This window comes from Dipodomys ordii, unplaced genomic scaffold (genome assembly GCF_000151885.1).
Source record: "Dipodomys ordii isolate 6190 unplaced genomic scaffold, Dord_2.0 Scaffold31, whole genome shotgun sequence".
Lineage (NCBI taxonomy): Eukaryota > Metazoa > Chordata > Mammalia > Rodentia > Heteromyidae > Dipodomys > Dipodomys ordii.
In genome coordinates this window covers 10895173-10913264 of record NW_012267247.1, presented here as the reverse complement: position 1 = coordinate 10913264, position 18092 = coordinate 10895173, and the positions used below count along the sequence as shown (strand labels likewise).

The following is an 18092-nucleotide window of genomic DNA, read 5'->3' as shown; positions in this document are numbered from 1 at the left end:
AATGTATGATTAGTAAAGAGGGACTAGTCACTAAATGAATAACAAAACAGTTAAGCTTGATGGAAGAATTTTTTTTCTAGTGGCCATACTTTTGGAATTCCCACTCTCTGTTGTCCAAAGGGCAACTTGCTGTGTTTTAAGCCAGCTAGAGATGCAATTGGAAGTGAAAGGCATGATTACAGACCCCCCACGCAACTGTACACTCTTTGGAAGTCACAGATGCCTGGTTAGCCTGACATTCCATGCAAAGATCCAAAATATGGTTCCTGCAGATGGCACAGTTATCAACCACAATATCTCAGGCCCACAGGGCTACTGCATTCCACTTTGTCACTTCAAAGCACTTCTTGCCTGCGCCGCTGTTGGTGCAGCTCAGGGTGTCCATATCCATCCCTGCCGCACTTTTGGAAACACATGGTCTGTCATTAGGTCACCGCTGGGACTGTTTTTATCTTCAGTTTACAGATGAGAAAATTGAAGCATGAGAAGTCAAATAACTTATTCAGTCTTATATAAGATACATATACCTAAAGAGCTATTATTTAGTGCATTTTACATATGAAGTCTTTTTTTTTTCAACCATGGGATTTGAACTCTAGGTTTGGTGGTTGTCCCTGAGTTTTTTTATTCAAGGCTAGCACTCTACCACTTTGAGCCACAGTGCCACTTCCAGGTTTCTGGTGGTTAATTGGAGATAAGAGTCTCACAGACTTTTCTGCCCAGGTTGGCTTTGAACCGCCATCCTCAAATCTCAACTTCCTGAGTAGCTAGGATTACAGGTGTGAGCCACTAGTGCACAGACTGACATCTTATATTTAAATAAACTTAAGCTCATCATTTCAATGAGACAAGAACTTCTTGCCAAATCAATCTTTGTATGTATGTGAAAGATGTTAAACATACTCTCAACTTTTTAATCAGACTTCGATGGTCTTCTAACACAATAACCTGGGGCATATTTTGAAATAATGATAGAATTATGTAAGGGCTTACAATATTGGAAGCAGAAACTCAAAGGCCTATATTTTGGGTGTAGGAGTAAGGCAAATACTATGGTTTATCTCATCTAAAACTCCTGATTTATGATTCGTTCATGATATGAATAGATTAATGAGCTCTCTTGAGAGTGAGTCTGATATAAATGTTTGGGATTGGTGATGTAATTCAGTAGTATAGTACCTGCTTAGAATGTGTAAGACCCCTAGGTATGCTCTCCAGCACTGTTTTTTTTTTTTTAAAGGCCAGTATATTCTTTTTTAGTTCTCTCCCATATTGTTTCTCATCTTTTGATGCCTTGTGCTTCCTGAGGACTGCCAACAAGACAGTGACCACCAGATGTATACCCTCAATCTTGGACCAAAAATTATGATACAAAATAAACCCTTATAACTTACTGCTATGGTTTAGATAGAATCTGAGTGTTTCCACCGAGGGTTCATGTGCTGGGAAGCTTGGTTCTCAGGGTGCTGGTGTAAAGATAGTGCAAACTTAAAGAAATGGGGCCTAGAACTGGAGCCATGAGGTACCAAGTGGTACCTAGCACTGACTGGGTTCAAACCCCAATACTATCAAAAAAAAAAAAGAAAGATGTGAATTCAAGCAAGAGGTCATGATGGGCACCTGTTTCTGAAGAGATATAGTTCTTCTAGATTAATTCTCTCCAGAGTGAGTTGTAAAAGAGGAATATTGATCCTTTCCTCCTCTCTCTCCTCTTTCTGTAAGGGCCCACAGTAGTGAGAGCAGAAATCCAAAGCCCTATATTTTTCCCTTTCCCTCTTCTTTTTCTCCCACCCTTCTCTCTCATAAGCAATACTTTGTGCTTTACCACTGAGCTACATTCCCACCCCTTTGAGTTTTTGAGATAGGATCTCTCTATGTAGCCTTGCTTGGATTTGAAGTCACTATATCACCCAGACAGGCCTCAAATTCAAGATCCTACTGCCTCAACCTCCCACGTGGTGGGATTCCAAGCATGTACTACCACTCTTGGCTTTATAAACCTCTTTATAAGGTATCCAACCTCAGGAATTTTCATTTATCTATAGAAAATGGACTTTGTCTGTGCTATTGTGTCATTAAAAACAAGAGACTAAGGTTTCTCCCAGAATTTTGGGCTGTCTCAAGGCCATTAGTATTTGAAGTCCTTGCTGGCCTTCAGAGATTGTTTGCAGAGATAAGCAATGTATAATAAATAATCTGAAAGCAAATCCCTAAAAAGGTATACAGGGGAAGTATGTGGCCTGAGTTTTCTAGGAAATTTTCAAGCATATTGTTTATAAAATGGTTTCATAAGAAACTTCCTTGGAATATTGACAAAGTTCCTTGTCACTTGAACAATCTTAATCAGAAAAGAAGTCAAACTGACAGCAGGCCTGGGCTGGCCAAGGAGAGACCTTGGAAAGTCATGCAACTTTGAATAAGTGTGCATAAGCATTTCTTAAAAGGGGGTTCGTTCTCACAGAGGTCAAGGGAGCCTCCAAAAGGCGAGGAATCACTGCCAGATATCCTATTATCTATTTTTGGAGACCCTGAATAGTCAGATCCGGAGAGGATCAGAGAAAATCTGCACACTGTCCTCAGGTGTGAAGGGACATGAGAAAGGCCAAGCTCTGAGTTGCTCCTTTGACGTCACTGCTCAAGAGAAACCCCCATCGCACCTGCAGCTGGAGTTCAAGAGCGGGCGTGGCTGGATGGAATCTGCTCCGGCAGGCAAAATGGTGTCTAGGGAACTAGCTGTGGCCGCATGTGTCCCAACCCTCCCCTCGCTGAGCGCTAGTCTACTCGCTTTGGCAAGCGAGCACCGAACTACGGGGCGCGCACTCCTTTTCTTGGTGGAGGGAGCGTGCTTCGCTGCGCGCTGCGTCCTACAAGACGTGCTGACGTCGCGGAGGGCCGGCAGTCGGCACGGGAGCGGCCGGCGCGCGCCTGTGCGTTGGGTGCCGTCTCGAGACAGGCGGGCGGGCGCTCGGGAGAGAGCGGCTGTGCGGTCTTTAGGGCGGCGGCCGCCACAGCAGTAGCGCCCTGGGTGGAGAGGGCCGAAGCGGCCTAAGGGGTAGGGGATGGGGAGGACCGGGCCCCTCATCTCTCTGAGGCGCACGTACAGCTCCTGGGGCGCACAGTGACAGTGACGGCGCCCCTGGCCCGCTTTGCCAGAGAGCCCGTAGCGGGCCGGGCCATGAGGAGCGGCCGGGACCGGGCCAGGCCTCGCTGACCCCGGCTTCGCGCGACGGCCTCCTCTCCATTTCCGCTCCAGCCTCTCGGCATGAGCGTCCACCTGGGCCCGGGGCCGCGGCTGCCCCAGTCCCGCCGCCCGCGGGCGTGCTCGGGCCCTTGTGGCCCGAGGTGCTGATCCCGGTTCACCGTGCTGCGCTGCCAGCCTGCCCGCTGTATGCCCCGGGGGCGCGGCCATGGAGGTGGTGGGCGACTTCGAATACAGCAAGAGGGACCTCGTGGGACACGGGGCCTTCGCCGTGGTCTTCCGGGGGCGGCACCGCCAGGTGAGCGCCCCCCATCCCCGAGCCCAGCCGGCCAGGGCGAGGCCGGGAACCCCTGGGCCTGAATCCGGGTGGGGTGTGAGGGGGGAATCTTCAAACTTCGGAAGCCGACGCTTGCCACCAAGTTGGCTTGCCAGCCCCGGGCCTCCCATTGTGCGCGCTGTCAATGTCTCGGGGTTTGTTTTGGTCGTTGGAGGATTGTTTTGAGGCCGGAGCCTCTAGGCAGCGCTCCACCTACCGACGGGCGTCAGGCCACTGATGTCCCCTTCTTGTCAGTGTGCTTGGTAACTACCACACTCCACCCAAGGCTACTCCAGGACCCCCAAAATCTGCACGGTCCTTAGCACCTTTTGAGGCTCCAGCATTGGATACACCTTTGGGTCATTTCCCCACCCCCCTCCCCCGCCCCATTCCACACACCCGCGTCCTAGGTTGCTGAGGCTTGTCACCTTTGCGGTTGATAATTGCAGCCCCAGCGGAAAATGGGCGGGTTTCCCGTTAGCTGTAGCCTTTCTCAAAGTGGGAGATATCATTTCCTCAGCATTGGTTCCCCTACACCCGGATGAACCCCGGACCATCTTCCCCACGGCTTAGGCCAGCTCAGACGCTAATCCAAAAACAAACAACAACAACAAAAGCCCAACAACAACAAAACCAGAAACAGGAACGAGTGTTAAAGCTTTTAACACAAAAAAATTAAAACCCCTCATTTTTCATGATTAGGGTCATTGGAGGTGTTAGAATCTAAATTTGAACAGGCAGTGGAAATAATCCTAAGAGCTTTGGATTGTTGACAAGGGACATGTTAAAAGTGGGCTTTCTTTGTTGCTTATCTTTCATTTATTATGACAATAATTTAAAACCGAAAAAGTGAAAAGGTGGTATAATCCAGCTAAGTTAACCGTATGGCCCCCTGTAATTCTTGGGTTGTGAACTATCTTTTTCACGAATATGGGTCTTCATAGTCACCTTTTCTTAGGGCTGTATTGAAGGACATGGGCGTGTTACACTGTCATTTATGAAATCATTTTCCTTTTGGAGGAGGTTGAGGTTCTTCATTTTTATTTGCTAGGTCATCTTCGTTCCTAAAAGACTTTTTTTTCCTGTTGAGTTGTTTTTGTTTAACAATTTCCAAAGTAAAAATATTTTTCCTTTTCAGAAAACTGATTGGGAGGTAGCAATTAAAAGTATTAATAAAAAGAACTTGTCAAAATCACAAATACTGCTTGGAAAGGAAATTAAAATCTTAAAGGTATGTTACATTATACAGTATTGCATAGAAAGTTAAAACTTTTTTTTAATAAAACTTATTCTTAATTAAATGACTATGTGCTGGCATCTTTTATAATTTTGGTAGTTGGGCCCAAGTTCATTTTTGCATGCTCAGGTTTTTGAAACATTGAGTACTTTGAAGCTGCTTTTAAGAATAGAGATTTATGACTTTTGGCCTTAGAGAAATTCTGTGAAAACTGATTTTAGCTTTTCATAATTTTCTTGTCTCATAGTTACTGTGTTATTGTTTAAGAACAGGCAAATGGATCTGATACCTTGTTTATTATATTGCCTCCCTTTTATGTTGTCAGTTTTGTGAGGGAGGCATAGAGGTACTTGAGGTATTTTTTTTCTTATAAATTGAAAGTTATTTTTTCTTGGAGGTGATCTTTTTGGAACACTCATAGCCTATACTATTATTCAAGTTAGAGGCCTTGAGGAAAAAAGTTCCATGATCAAATAAATTTGAAAAATCCTGTTTACTGGATACTTGGATAGTCACAAAACACTTGGCACACTACAGAGAGTGAAAACTTCAGTGGACTAAACCCTGTGTTTCCCAGACCAGATATCAGCGTGGAACCCTCAGCCAACACTCCCCAGCTTCCCTCAGAACTGTCCTGTGGAAAAGTGCTTTGGTATGAATTAGAGAGCTACAAATTATACTTTCCTCTTCTTCCAGGCAGATTCTATTTTTTTTAAAGCACTTGGGGGAATGTTATATCTCTCTATTGCTATCAGAAATTTATACTGATTTTTGAAAACTAGTACACAGTCTGTAGTCATACTGCTCATAGCATTCATTTGGTTAAAAGACTAAAAAATGTGGTGGGGTGGGGGTGGGGAGTAGACCCCAAGTCAAGTTACTGGTTTGGTCTTTTTTGTTTTTTGTTTTTGTACCAGTACTGAGACTTGAAGTTGGGCCTGAATACTGTTCCTTAGCTTCTTTTTTAAATTAAGGCTGACACTCTCCCACTTGTGCCACAGTTCCACTTCTGCCTTTTTTCCTCAGATCTCAGATTCCTGAGTAGCTAGGATTACAGACATGAATCACCAGTGCCTGGCCCAAGTAAAGTGTTTTTATTTTTATGAAAATTTTACAGTTATCTTTATACAAAGGGATTTCAATCCAACATGTCAGTTTATGTGTGCCATGCATCATGATCAATGTCACTTCCATCCTACCCAATTACTTCCAACCCCACTTGTCCCCTGAAGTTACGTGGTTCAGTTTTCACATTTGTACATTGAATATTATGACTGTAATTGCACACCCTTCCTCTCTCCATTTGTCTGCCTCCTTCCTCCTGAGCTCCACCCCTGACAAAACATGTTTCAGTTTCCTGGTATTCATTTTGTTAAACTGTAAATTAATTGTTTGAAGAAGTTACAGCATTAGAATCCTCTCTGGCTTATCCTATACTCTATAGTCAGTTTGTGTGTATGTGTGTGTATGTATGTATGTACACATATGATCTTGTATATGTTTTTATAGATATTTGTAATTTAGATCTAACTTCTATATATGCTCAAGTAAAATTTTATCAAGTACATTTCTTTTTGTCTTTCATAGATTTAATTTTAGGCTATTAATAAAGGTATAATATGGTAGATATAGTATATTTATATTTGTGTGTACTTAATTATTTGCATGCTGAAATATATTTTAATTACTAAAATAAATATTAATATTTTTACTTTTTACTTTCCTTACCAGGAACTTCAGCATGAAAATATTGTAGCACTCTATGATGTTCAGGTACCTTATTTTGGATTTTTGAAAAGAACCTCAAAAAATTTCTAATGCAAATTAATTTCTTAATAGAAACTGAAAATTTTCAGTTCTTGTTGAAAAGACAGTTGGAATTTCATTAAGTAATTGTTTAAAATAGCATAGAGTAGTAGGTTAAAATAAACTAACGTGCTACATGAGAGTAAATTTATTGACAATTGATGGTATATTGTAGGGGTTGTATTTTTAGATTATGTAAAGGAATACTGACACCAAATCTAATATTTCTGTGATAAATGTAGAGAAGATGATTGTAGGCTATTTAAAAGTTAATAGAATGGAGATTTTTCTTCATAGAAAAATCTGTTTTTATTTGTAAATAATATTACTTTAAGTTACTATTATGTTATTAGTTATTTGTAAGGAATATAAATAAGGAAATTAAATGAAGCAATTAAATGAAGCAAGAATGTTGTATGTATCCATCACCCATATATATATGTGGTTATCAGCATGCCATTCAGTAGAGTTGCATTTCATTTGGAGATGGGAAAACTGGGTTTTAAAGTCATCTTTTTTTTTTTTTTTTGGTCATGGGGCTTGAACTCTAGGCCTGGGTGCTGTCCCTTGGCTCTTCAGCTCAAGGCTAGTGCTCTACCACTTGAGCCACAGTGCTACTTCCAGCTTTTTCTGTTTATATGGTGCTGAGGAATCGAACCCAGCTCCTTATGCATGCAAGGAAAGCACTCTACCACTGAACCACCTTCCTAGCCCCTAAAGTCATCTTCTAAGGCAAAATTTTCTGTAGTTAGAATAGCTATCTTTTTATTTATATATTTGTTTATTTAGTATTAGTACTGGGACTTGAACTCAAGGCCTGTGTGTTTTCCTGGGCTTTTTTTTTTTTTTTTTTGCTCAAGGCTAGCACTTTGTCATTACATTACTATGCAAGTCTTTCAAGTTGAGACTTTTGGGGAAAAGATGCGGAAAGACAAAAGATGAGAGACTGTTGTGAAAGAGCTCGTTAGCACGTTAGACTGGAGGAGAAAACTCACACAAAACTATTCTATTCCATAAACTGATAAAAGAAGCACTTTTTTTTTTGGTGCCAATCCTGGGGCTTGACCTTGGAGCCCTGGACACTGTCCCTGAACTTATTTTGCCTCAAAGCTAGACTTCTACCACTTGAACCACAGTTCTACTTCTGACTTTTTGGTGGTTAATTGAAGACGAGTTTCACAGACTTTCCTGCCCAGGCTGGCTTTGAACCGCCATCCTCAAATCTCAGCTTTCTGAGTAGCTAGGAGAGTAGAAGTGAGCCACTGGCACCCAGCTTCTTTATCTTTTTAATAGACTAGTTTTGGAGGAAACTACTGTTGTTTGGATAGAGTACCAGATGAAGTAGTTAACCATTATTTAGGAACTCATGTTTTTAAAAATCCTTTTTTTATATACCAGAATTATATTTGACTATATGAGAGCCATGGGAACTGAAACAAGTGAGGGAATAGAAGATTCAGGTTTTCTTGCTACTCTCCATGGTAGTCTAGTATGCACAATTTACATTTTTTTCTTTTCTTTTGTCTGGGCAGTTAAATTCCAATAAAGTAAATGGACATGTTATACTGTTCTGTTACATTTCTGGTTAAAATATTTTATGTGTTCATTTGCTTTATTTAACTTCATTTTCAAATTTTTGTTTATCATGTGCCAGGCATTGATTGCTAGAAAGAAAACAATGAATAAAACAAAAGTCCTTTCCCTCAGTGTGCTTAATTTTAGTTCAGTGAGACAAAATAGACTGTTCTAAATATACATTTTTGGTTTTTTCCCTAAATATACTTCTTTATGTGACTACATACCACAAAATATTTATATCCATGTTATAAGATAGTTTTAACTTTTTCTATAACAATAATGTATACCTTCTGCTTATACTTTTGGTTTTTAGATTTGGAATGATAAGATCAAATAGTATACATGGTTTTAGGTTTTTGATTGTACAGTGACTGCTTTCCAAAAATTTTGAAATTTAAGTTCTGTTACACAGAAAATGTGAATGCTGCAGTGTGATTTATTACTTGTTTAAATTGATCCCTTCATTTGAAATTTTCAAATCAGCATTAAAAATACATTAAAGTCAAAACTAAACTGATCTCACAGTCTCTAGTTGGACTGTCCATTCTCAGATGTATTTGTTTAGTTTTATTCTCTAGAAATGGCACCAAGTGGTACAGCCTGGTACAATAATTGTTAAATATTTACTCTTACATTGAGTCTAAGGAGATTCCATGAATAAATGATGTATAAACAGACTTGGTAAGTGGGGGAGAAGGCTAGGTTAGGGGATAGTAGCAAAAGATCAAGTCAGTTTCCATAAGAATTGAAGCCTTCAGTAAAGAACACAGACATTAAAGGTCACTGAGCTTGAGGATCCAAGAGAAGGTCAGTGTGACCAGGGTGCAGAAAGCAAATGATGTTGGAGAAGTTAGCAGAAGCCAAATATGATCTAAAGATAGTGCTAAAGGATATTCTAAGGATAGTGCAAAAGCAGGAGAATGCAGTGGTGTGTTTTTCAAAGATTAATCCTGAACATTCTCGGCTGGGTACAGTGGCTCAAGACTGTATTCCTTGTTACTTAAGAAGCATAGTTAGGGGAATCACAGCTCAAATCCAGCCTGGGTGTAAAAGTTCATGAGATTCCATCTCAACCACTGGCTGGGTGCAGTGGTTCACCCCGTCATCCAAAGCTATGGGGGAAGCACAATGAATGACTGGGTGCTGTGGTGCATACCTGTCATCCCAGAGTAAAAAAGGAAACACAAATAGGAAGATTGGAGATGGGGACAGCAAGAGTGTTAGAGGGGGTGAGATTTATTGGACTATATTTTGAACATAAATGAAAATGGGATCACAGTCCAGGCCCGTCTGGGCATAAAGCAAGACTTTTGTCTTGAAAATAAATGAATAAAGCAGTTGATGGAGTGGCTTACGTGTAGAGTAACTTCTAACCATACTCATAATATAAGGCTGTCCAGTACTTCAAGGGAAATAAATCTAAGGTTCATAGGAATGGGTATTTTTTCACCTGTGAGTATAGAATAATTGGAGAATAAAGAAATGTAGCAGAGCTGGGCATTAGTGGCTCATGCCTGTCATATTAGCTACTTAGGAGATTGAGTCACAGTTCGAAGCCAGTTTCAGCAGAAAAATTAGATCCAATCTCAACAGAAAAAAACTGGGTATGGTAGTTGGTTATAGTGGTGCATGTTTGACATCCCAGCTGAGAACAGGAAGTTTAAGATGTTTAGAGTCAGGATAGCCCAGGCAAAAGTGACACCCTACCTCAAAAATAGCCAGAACAAGCTATGCATCAGTGAGAACAGGAAGTTTAAGTAAGATGTTTAGAGCCAGGACAGCCCAGGCAAAAGCGAGACCCTATCACAAAAATAGCCAGAATGAGAGAGAGAGAGAAAGAAAGAAAGCAACAAAGGAAGAAAGGACTTACAGAACATGATGTAGACTGAAGTTTGATACTGTAATAAAAAAAATCAACCACAGGAAAAAAAAATAGAACAAGCTATGCATCAGTGATTCATGCCTGCAATCCTAACTTCTCAGAAGGCTGAGATCAGGGATTGCAGTGTGAGGCTAGCCCAGGCTGTCTGTAGTTAAATCAGCAAAAATACTGGACTGAAAGTGTCGCTCAAGTGGTAGAGCACCAGACATGAGCAAAAAAAAAAAAAAAAAAAAAGCCCAATGAAAATGAATTCAAGTCCTGGTATCAGCACAAAAACAAATCCAAAAACCAAAACCCAGAATATAAAGGCTGGAGGGCCTGGTGCCAGTGGTTTATTCTTGTAATCCTAGCTACTGAGGATTGCAGTTTAAAGCCAGCCTGGGCAGGTAGGTCCATGAGACTCTTATCTCCAGTTAGCCACCAGAAAACCCGGAAGTGGAGCTGTGGTCCAAGTGGTAGAGCATTAGCCTTGAGCAGAAAAGCCCAGTGATAGCTCCCAGGCCCAGAGTACCAGCACAAAAAAAGGGCAGAGGGCTGGAAGCATGCATGCCTAACAATTGTGAGGTCCTGAATTCATAACCCCTAGTAAGTGGGGGAGTAGCAGAAAAATAGGATTTGAATGTTAGGAATTAGGGATTTTTTTTATCTTTATTACTTAATGCTTTTCTTTTGTATCATATTGTCGTTTTCTTCACTTTTACTTGTAATTACCTGAAGTGTGCTCAGAAAATTACCTGCTAATGCTATCAAGTTAAAAAAATTCCATTATTTTGCCAAATTACAGAGTCCTAGTACCTTAGTATAAAATAATTCAAATGCTCTAACAGTATATAAAATGTAAAAAGAAAAGCTGGACACAATGGCTCACCCCTCTAATTCTAGCTACTCAGGATACTGAGGCTTCAAGAGGCATAGCTCCAGGCCAGTCTAGACAAAAAGTTCTTGAGACCTCCATCTCAACCAATAGCTCAACGCAATGGCACATACTTCTCATCCTAGCTATGTGGAAAGTGTAAATAGAATGCTCACAGTCTAGGCTGGCTTAGACCATAAAAAGAGAACCAATTTGAAAAATGATGGTAGAGTGCCTGTTTGGCAAGTGCAAGGTCCATTTAAACCCCAGTAATTTTTTTTTTAAGTAGTTAGACTGTGGTGCTGTTATATGATTGAACAATACTGATTTACTTGAAAAAAAAACCTACTCTAGATTGAGGTTTATTGAGTCATTATTTTAGAGAAAGGATATTTTAGTTGGAATTTGAGCAGGTTTGTGATAAATAAAAACTATGTGGTTCACAATAGAGATAGTTTCACTCTGTCTCTGTCTTTCTCTCTTTTTCTTTTGTTCACATGCACACATCCACATACACTATATATTTTTCTTTTGTTTTATTTCTGATAAGAGAAAGCAAGCCAGCCTTCTTGAACAAGCCAACCTGCCTGCCTCTCTCCTTCCTTCCTCCCCTTCCTTCTTTCCTTCCTTCCTTCCTTCCTTTCTTCCCTCTTCTCTTCTCTTCTCTTCTCTTCTCTTCTCTTTTATTTTGGACTGTTGTGAGGCCTGAACTCTGGGCTTGGGTACTGTCCTTCAGCTCTTCAGCTCAAGGCTAGCACTCTACCACTTGCACCACAGCACCAGTTCTGGCATTTTCTGCTTATGTGGTGCTGAGGAATCGAACCCAGAGCCTCATGCATGTAAGGCAAGCTCTCTACCACTGAACCACTTTCCCAGCCTCTCATTCCTTTCCTTTTCTTTCTTCTTTAAGATAGTGTCTTCTTGTGTAGCCCATATTGGCCTAGAAATCACAATCTTGCTACCTTACCCTCCTAATTGCTGGGATTACAGAGCTGTACCACTGTTCTCAGTAAGGAAGCTTTTTTTCTTCCAGCCTCAATCTTCTAGCCTGCTGAGTGCTAGCTGTTCTCCACCTGCTTCCTTATTTGTCAGGGAAGCTCTGCTGTTAGAAGCCAGGCATCTGTTTTAGCATCTCTATGTTGGTTGGGATCCTGCCATGGCAGGAGCTGGCTCCTCCTTCCTTTTCAAAGAATAAAAGGTAGCACCTTTTTATGTGGAACTTTCATATAATACTAAGATTAAAGAATTGGGTATGTTAGCCAGGTGCAGGTGGTTCATGCCTGTAATCCTAGCTACTCAGAAGACTGATCTGAGGATCATGGTTCAAGTCCAGCCTGGGCAAGAAAGTCCAAGAGACTCTTATCTCCAATAAACCACCAGAAAACCGGAAGTGGCACTATGGCTCAACTGGTAGAGTGCTTGCCTTGATCTGAAAAGCCTGAGGGATAGCACCCAGGCCAGAGTTCAAGCCCCATGACCAACCAAAAAGAATTAGTATGTTGTGTTCACATTTTTTACTTAGTCTTCTTGAGAAATAAGTTAGACAAATCATCCTAAGTCCCTCAGTTTCTTGCAGATATAATTTTACCCTCAGGCACTGGTGATGCTGGTGAAAAAACTCCACGGCAGCCCCTTGTGTTCCTCACTGCACTATACTTACTATCCGGAAAGATAGTTTTTATTTCCAATTGGGTGAATGGATACTTTTTTAAACTGGATTTATGTCAAAATGAAATAAAACAGATCTGACAGATATCCAGGGTTTGTGGATTTTGTTTTGTTTTGTTTTATGGTACTAGGAATAGGGTTAGAACCTAAGGTCACATACCTGCAAAACAAGTAATCTCAGCCCAAAGTTACTACTGTTTTAAATACTCTCAAATTTTTACTGTTAATGTTTGTACATCTTTTATTGTGGACCTATGGAAATAACTCCTTGACTAGCACTGATCCTTGAAGTTGAACTGACTCTGACTGTGCCCCCATTTTGCCCTAATACTCTTGTTTTCCCTTAGAGTGCTTATCTTTGAATTTAGGATCAGAGTTGAAGCCCAGTACTATTTGGAAACACTTGTTTTTGAATCACATTTAAGCTTAAGTTAAGCTATGGGAACTACAATTTAGAACTTAGCTAATATTATAAAAGTAGTCATTGTCCAGCCAGATGATCAGTCTTGGAGTTACTTATCCAAGCTATGTAGTTTTGAAGACTAAAATTATTCCAATAAGTTCCTAAAAAATCTCTAAACATATCTTTGTATAATGTGATAAAACATCTTCCCTTTTAAAAAATTTCCTGATAACATGATTGCCTCCAATAAACAATAAAACCAGAAAAGCAAAAAACTACTCATCCTATAATAATGTGTTTTGAAGTTAGAGTGTGCATTTAGTATTCCAGGATGAATTGTAAGTAATTTTACTACCCAACTTTTCAAAGTGGAAATGCTTTCTTAAAGACCAAGGGGTCCTCCCTTTTATCACAAGTAGTATATTTATGATGCTTTTTAATCTTTTTGGGGGGGCGGGTCCGGTTGTGGGGCCTGAACTCTGGGCCTGGGCGCTGTCCCTCAGCTCTTCAGCTCAAGGCTAGTGCTCTACCACTTGAGCCACAGCGCCACTTCTTTTCTTTTTTTCTTTTTGCTTATGTGGTGCTGAGGAATCGAACTCAGGGCCTCAGGCATGCAGGGCAAGCGCTCTACCACTGAGCCACCTTCCCAGCCCGATGCTTTTTAATCTTTAATATTGCTTTAGGCAAGTTTTAATGAAAAGATGAATTATTAGTTCTTCCTTTAAACAGAATTAAGCTTCTTAGTCACTATTACTTAAGTGTCACCAAAAACTTGATTTGAACTCAGACACTAGTGGCTCATGTCTGTAATCCTAGCTACTAAATCGGAGATTCTTACCTCCTATTAACTATCAGAAAGTTGGAAATGGAGCTGTGGCCCAAGTAGTAGAACACCAGCCCTGAGTGAAAAAGCCCAGGATCAGTGTTCAGGCCCTGAATTTGAGACCCAGTACTGGCACGTGTACATGTGAGCGCACGCGCATGTGCACGCATACACACACACACCAACCAACCACACAACCCACTTGATTTGAGGGCTGGAGGTGTGGCTCAAGAGAGCATCTGCCTACCAAGCATGAGGCCCTGAGTTCAAATCTCTTTACTGCCAAAATAAATCATCAGAGGAGATGACTTATTAACTATCATTGTTAAACTTAGTGGTGTGTGTGTGTGTGTGTTTTGCTAGTCCTGGGGCTCGAACTCAGAGTCTGGGCACTGTCTCTTGAACTTCTTTAGCTCAAGGCTAGCACTCTACCACTTGAGCCGCAGCGCTATTTCTGGCTTTTTCTGTTTATGTGGTACTGAGGAGTCGAACCCAGAGCTTCATGCATGCTAGGCAATCAGTCTACCACTAAGCCACATTCCCAATCCTAGTGTTTTTTTGTTGTTGTTGTTTTTCTTTAAGTGAAACCTATATGTTTACTTTGCAGGAATTACCCAACTCTGTCTTTCTGGTAATGGAGGTAGGTATTATACCAGCTCCTATTTAATTTGTTTCAAATTCCTTTTGATTTATGTGTGATTATCTAATAATCAACAGATTATTAGATTTTTTGGATTAATAAAGTCAATTTAATGATTTTAGCTTTTAAGGAATATAAAATTCAAACATTTGGATTATATAGTTATATTTTTAGATTAGAATTTATACTGTGTGCAAGTAATTTTTTTGAAATTCAGATTTGCTAAGAATAGATTGAATTAGTCTTAAATCACTGCCCTTATTTTAATTACTTTTTCTCTTATGTATCAGTATTGCAATGGTGGAGACCTGGCAGATTATTTGCAAGGTAACTTTGTTTGTATGTGTCAAACGTTCAATAAAGATAGTACTACAGTCTGTTTAATCTTGAGAAATGCTTCTGAAATATGCTTCTGTTTCCTGTAGTTGTGTAGGAATACTCAATAAATATTTTCCTATTTGTTTAATTTGTAGTCACTTTGCTGACCACCTATTTTCTGTTAAGTACTTATCTTTTTCATGTTTCTCTGTAACATTGGGGTGGGTGGGGTCCTTCTCCCTGGGAGGGAAGAAATCAAATAGAATTTCTGTTGTTTAAAAGGTTGACTGATCCAGTCACTAGTGCCTCTCAGCTAGTTCATCAGGAGCCTGAGATCAGAGTATCTTTATTTGAGGCAAGACTGGGCAAATTTGAGACACCTTCTCAGCCAGTTGCTGGATACTGTGGCATATACTTGTCATCCAAGCTACATAGGAGGCTGAGATTGGAAGAATCTCATTCTAGGCTGGTCTGGGCATAAAACAAGACTCTATCTCTGAGTAGTGCATTAAAGGGCTGCGGATGTGGCTCAGTGCTAGAATGCTTGGTTAGCAAGTTAAGAAGCCCTGAGTTCAAATCTCAGTACTCCACCCCCCCCCAAAAAAAAACTTGACTGGGTTGCATTGAAATGTTAGTCCTTTCATTTCTTTCAAAATAAAGTCATAATGGAAGAATATATTCAAGGATGTAGGTTTGTTAACAAAAGGTTATTATAATTACAAATTTTCAACACCAATAATGCTATAAGGATTAAATGTAACATTGAAATCAATTTTTTTGTGCCAGTCCTGGGGCTTGAACTCTGGCCACTGTCCCTGAGCTTTTTCTTAACCACTTGAACCACAGCTCTACTGGCTTTTTGCTGGTTAATTGGAGATAAGAGTTTAATAGATTTCCCTGCCTGGGTTGGCATTGAACCATAATCCTCAGATCTCAGTCTCCTGAGTAAGTAGGATTACAGGTATGAGCTACTGGTGCTCAGCTAAATTATTTTGCATGAAAAGTGGAGGGACAGCATCCAGGCCCTGAGTTAATGCCCCAGTACTGGCACACACAGAAATGTCATGAGTAAGCAGAAGCAGTGAGCCAAATGGGTACTTTCATTCATGGCCAGAAGAAATGATTTAAAGCTAAGGAGCACCATATTCTGTCTTTTCTATTTCTGACTCTTGCATTCTTTGACATCTAGTGTTCTAAATGCAAGTATCCTGCTAGGATCAGACTCAGCATCATTTGCCAGTCTAGAGCTCTCATTAGACTAGCAAGTTCCCTCATAAACAAGTATTACTCTCCATGTAGCACTTTACCTATTATAGCAGATTTTAAGTTAATTTTAGCAACATTTTTTATTTATGGTGTTAAATTCTGTGTTTGGTGTTTAAAGAGAAGTATTGTCAGAACAAGGGAATAGATAGTAAAGAACCTTGAGTTGGAGTTAACCAGACAAGCAGAGTTCTAGTTCCAGTATTTATGCCTCTTACTGTGTGATTTTGATTTTTTTGTTTTTATGCTTTTTTTTGTTGTTATTTTGTCATGGGGCTTGAACTCAGGGCCTGACCCTGAGCTCTTTTGCTCAAGTCTGTCCTCTGACACTTTGAGCCACAGTGCCACTTCTGGTTTTCCGGTGATTAACTGGAGATAGGAGTCTCACAGTCGTTCCTGCTCAGGCTGGCTTTGAACCACAATCCTCAGATCTCAGCCTCCTGAGTAGCTAGAATTAGAGGTATGAACTATCAGCACTCAGCATTAGTTTGTTTTTGTTTTTAACATTCTCTATTATAGTTCTTGAGAAAATTCCTTATAGTTAAATAAAAACACTTTTAAAAGATAATATGAAAGAGTTGGGTGTCAGTGCTTGTGCCAGTGGCACATTCCTGTAGCTACTTGGGAGGCTAAAAATGGAAGGATTAAAGTTTGAGGCCATTCCAGATAGAAAAATTCATGAGAACTTTTCTCAAAAATAACCACAATAAATAAGGGCTAGTGGCATGGATCAGGTGTAGTGCACTAGCCTAGCAAGCCTCAGTCTATAGGTTCTATCCCCAATACTGTTAAAAAGATAGATGAGCCGGGCGCCGGTGGCTCACGCCTGTAATCCTAGCTACTCAGGAGGCTGAGATCTGAGAATCGCGGTTCAAAGCCAGCCCGGGCAGGAAAGACCGTGAGACTCCTATCTCCAATAAACCACTAGAAAACCGGAAGTGGCGCTGTAGCTCAAGTGGTAGAGTGCTCGCCTTGAGCTGAAGAGCTGAGGGACAGCGCCCAAGCCCAGAGTTCAAACCCCATGACCTACAAAAAAAAAAAAAAGATAGATGAAAGAGGAAGTGGTACTGTGGCTTAAGTGGCAGAGTGCTAGCCATGAGCACAAAAGCTCAGGGACAGCACCCAGGCCCTGAATTCAAGCCCCAGGACTGGCAAAAAAATAGAAAAAGATACATGGAAGAAATTACATGCCTTCCCAGGAGGATTTCAAATTTAAGACAAATCTGAACGTCATAGCAAGCAAATTTTAGAACAGCCCAAAACTTGAGAGTGAGACCTTGTCTCAAGAAAAGAGAAAAAGGGGGGCTGGGAAGGTGGTTCAGTGGTAGAGCGCTTGCCTTGCATGCATGAGTCCCTGGGTTTGATTCCTCAGCACCACATAAGCAAAAAGAAAAAAGCTGGAAGTGGTGCTGTGGCTCAAGTGGTAGAGCGCTAGCCTTGAGCTGAAGAGCTGAGGGACAGCGTCCCAGATTTCAGGCTCCATGACCGGACCCCCCCAAAAAAAAAAAAGAGAAAAAGGAAGAAAAAATTATAGTCTTTAAATTATTATCTAGATTTGCTCTAACAGTAGCTACTCACCACATGGCGTCTTCAACTGTAGGTAATCTAGATTTTTGAGCATTTCATCAGAAGGAAAGAATGATTAAATCTCATTATAAGTTGAAATGATAATATTTTGGATGTATTGAGTTAAATATTTTCATTCTTAAAAGTATATCCACAAAAGATATAAAGTTATATATGTGGCACACATATTTTTGTTGGAGAGTACTCATTTGCAAGGTTTGGAATATATAGAAGGTCAACTATCATTTTGTAATTTGGTCATTTAGTCTTTTATTTGTTTGGATAAATAAAATTTATACCTTTTTTTTTTTGCCAGTTGTGGGGCTTGAACTTGGTACCTGGGTGCTGTCCCTGAACTCTTTTGCTGAAGGCTAGTACTCTACAACTTGGAGCAAAGGGCCACTTCCAGTTTTTTTGGTGGCTAATTTGAGATGAGAGTCTTAGGGACTTTGAACCATGATCCTCAAATCTCAGCCTCCTGAGTAGCTAGGATTACAGGTGTGACCCACCAGCACCCAACAATTTATAATTTTTTTTTTT

At 40.5% G+C, this 18092-nt stretch overlaps 1 protein-coding gene and 1 pseudogene across 3 annotated transcripts in view; one reads left to right on the top strand and one right to left on the bottom strand.

Moving 5' to 3' along the window:
* On the bottom strand, positions 1–3409 carry LOC105985716 (annotated as a pseudogene).
* The window catches only part of Ulk2 (unc-51 like autophagy activating kinase 2), a 90071-nt gene continuing 74876 nt past the window's right edge, over positions 2898–18092 (top strand). Inside the window, exons 1-5 of one of the 3 annotated variants that reach the window (XM_013016516.1) lie at positions 2898–3497; positions 4654–4746; positions 6484–6525; positions 14373–14405; positions 14696–14732. In XM_013016516.1, coding sequence (XP_012871970.1) covers positions 3408–3497; positions 4654–4746; positions 6484–6525; positions 14373–14405; positions 14696–14732 — 295 coding nt within the window. In that variant the 5' untranslated portion in view covers positions 2898–3407. The remainder of the gene's footprint in view (positions 3498–4653; positions 4747–6483; positions 6526–14372; positions 14406–14695; positions 14733–18092) is intronic. The other 2 variants (XM_013016517.1, XM_013016518.1) reach the window with 2 other exon arrangements.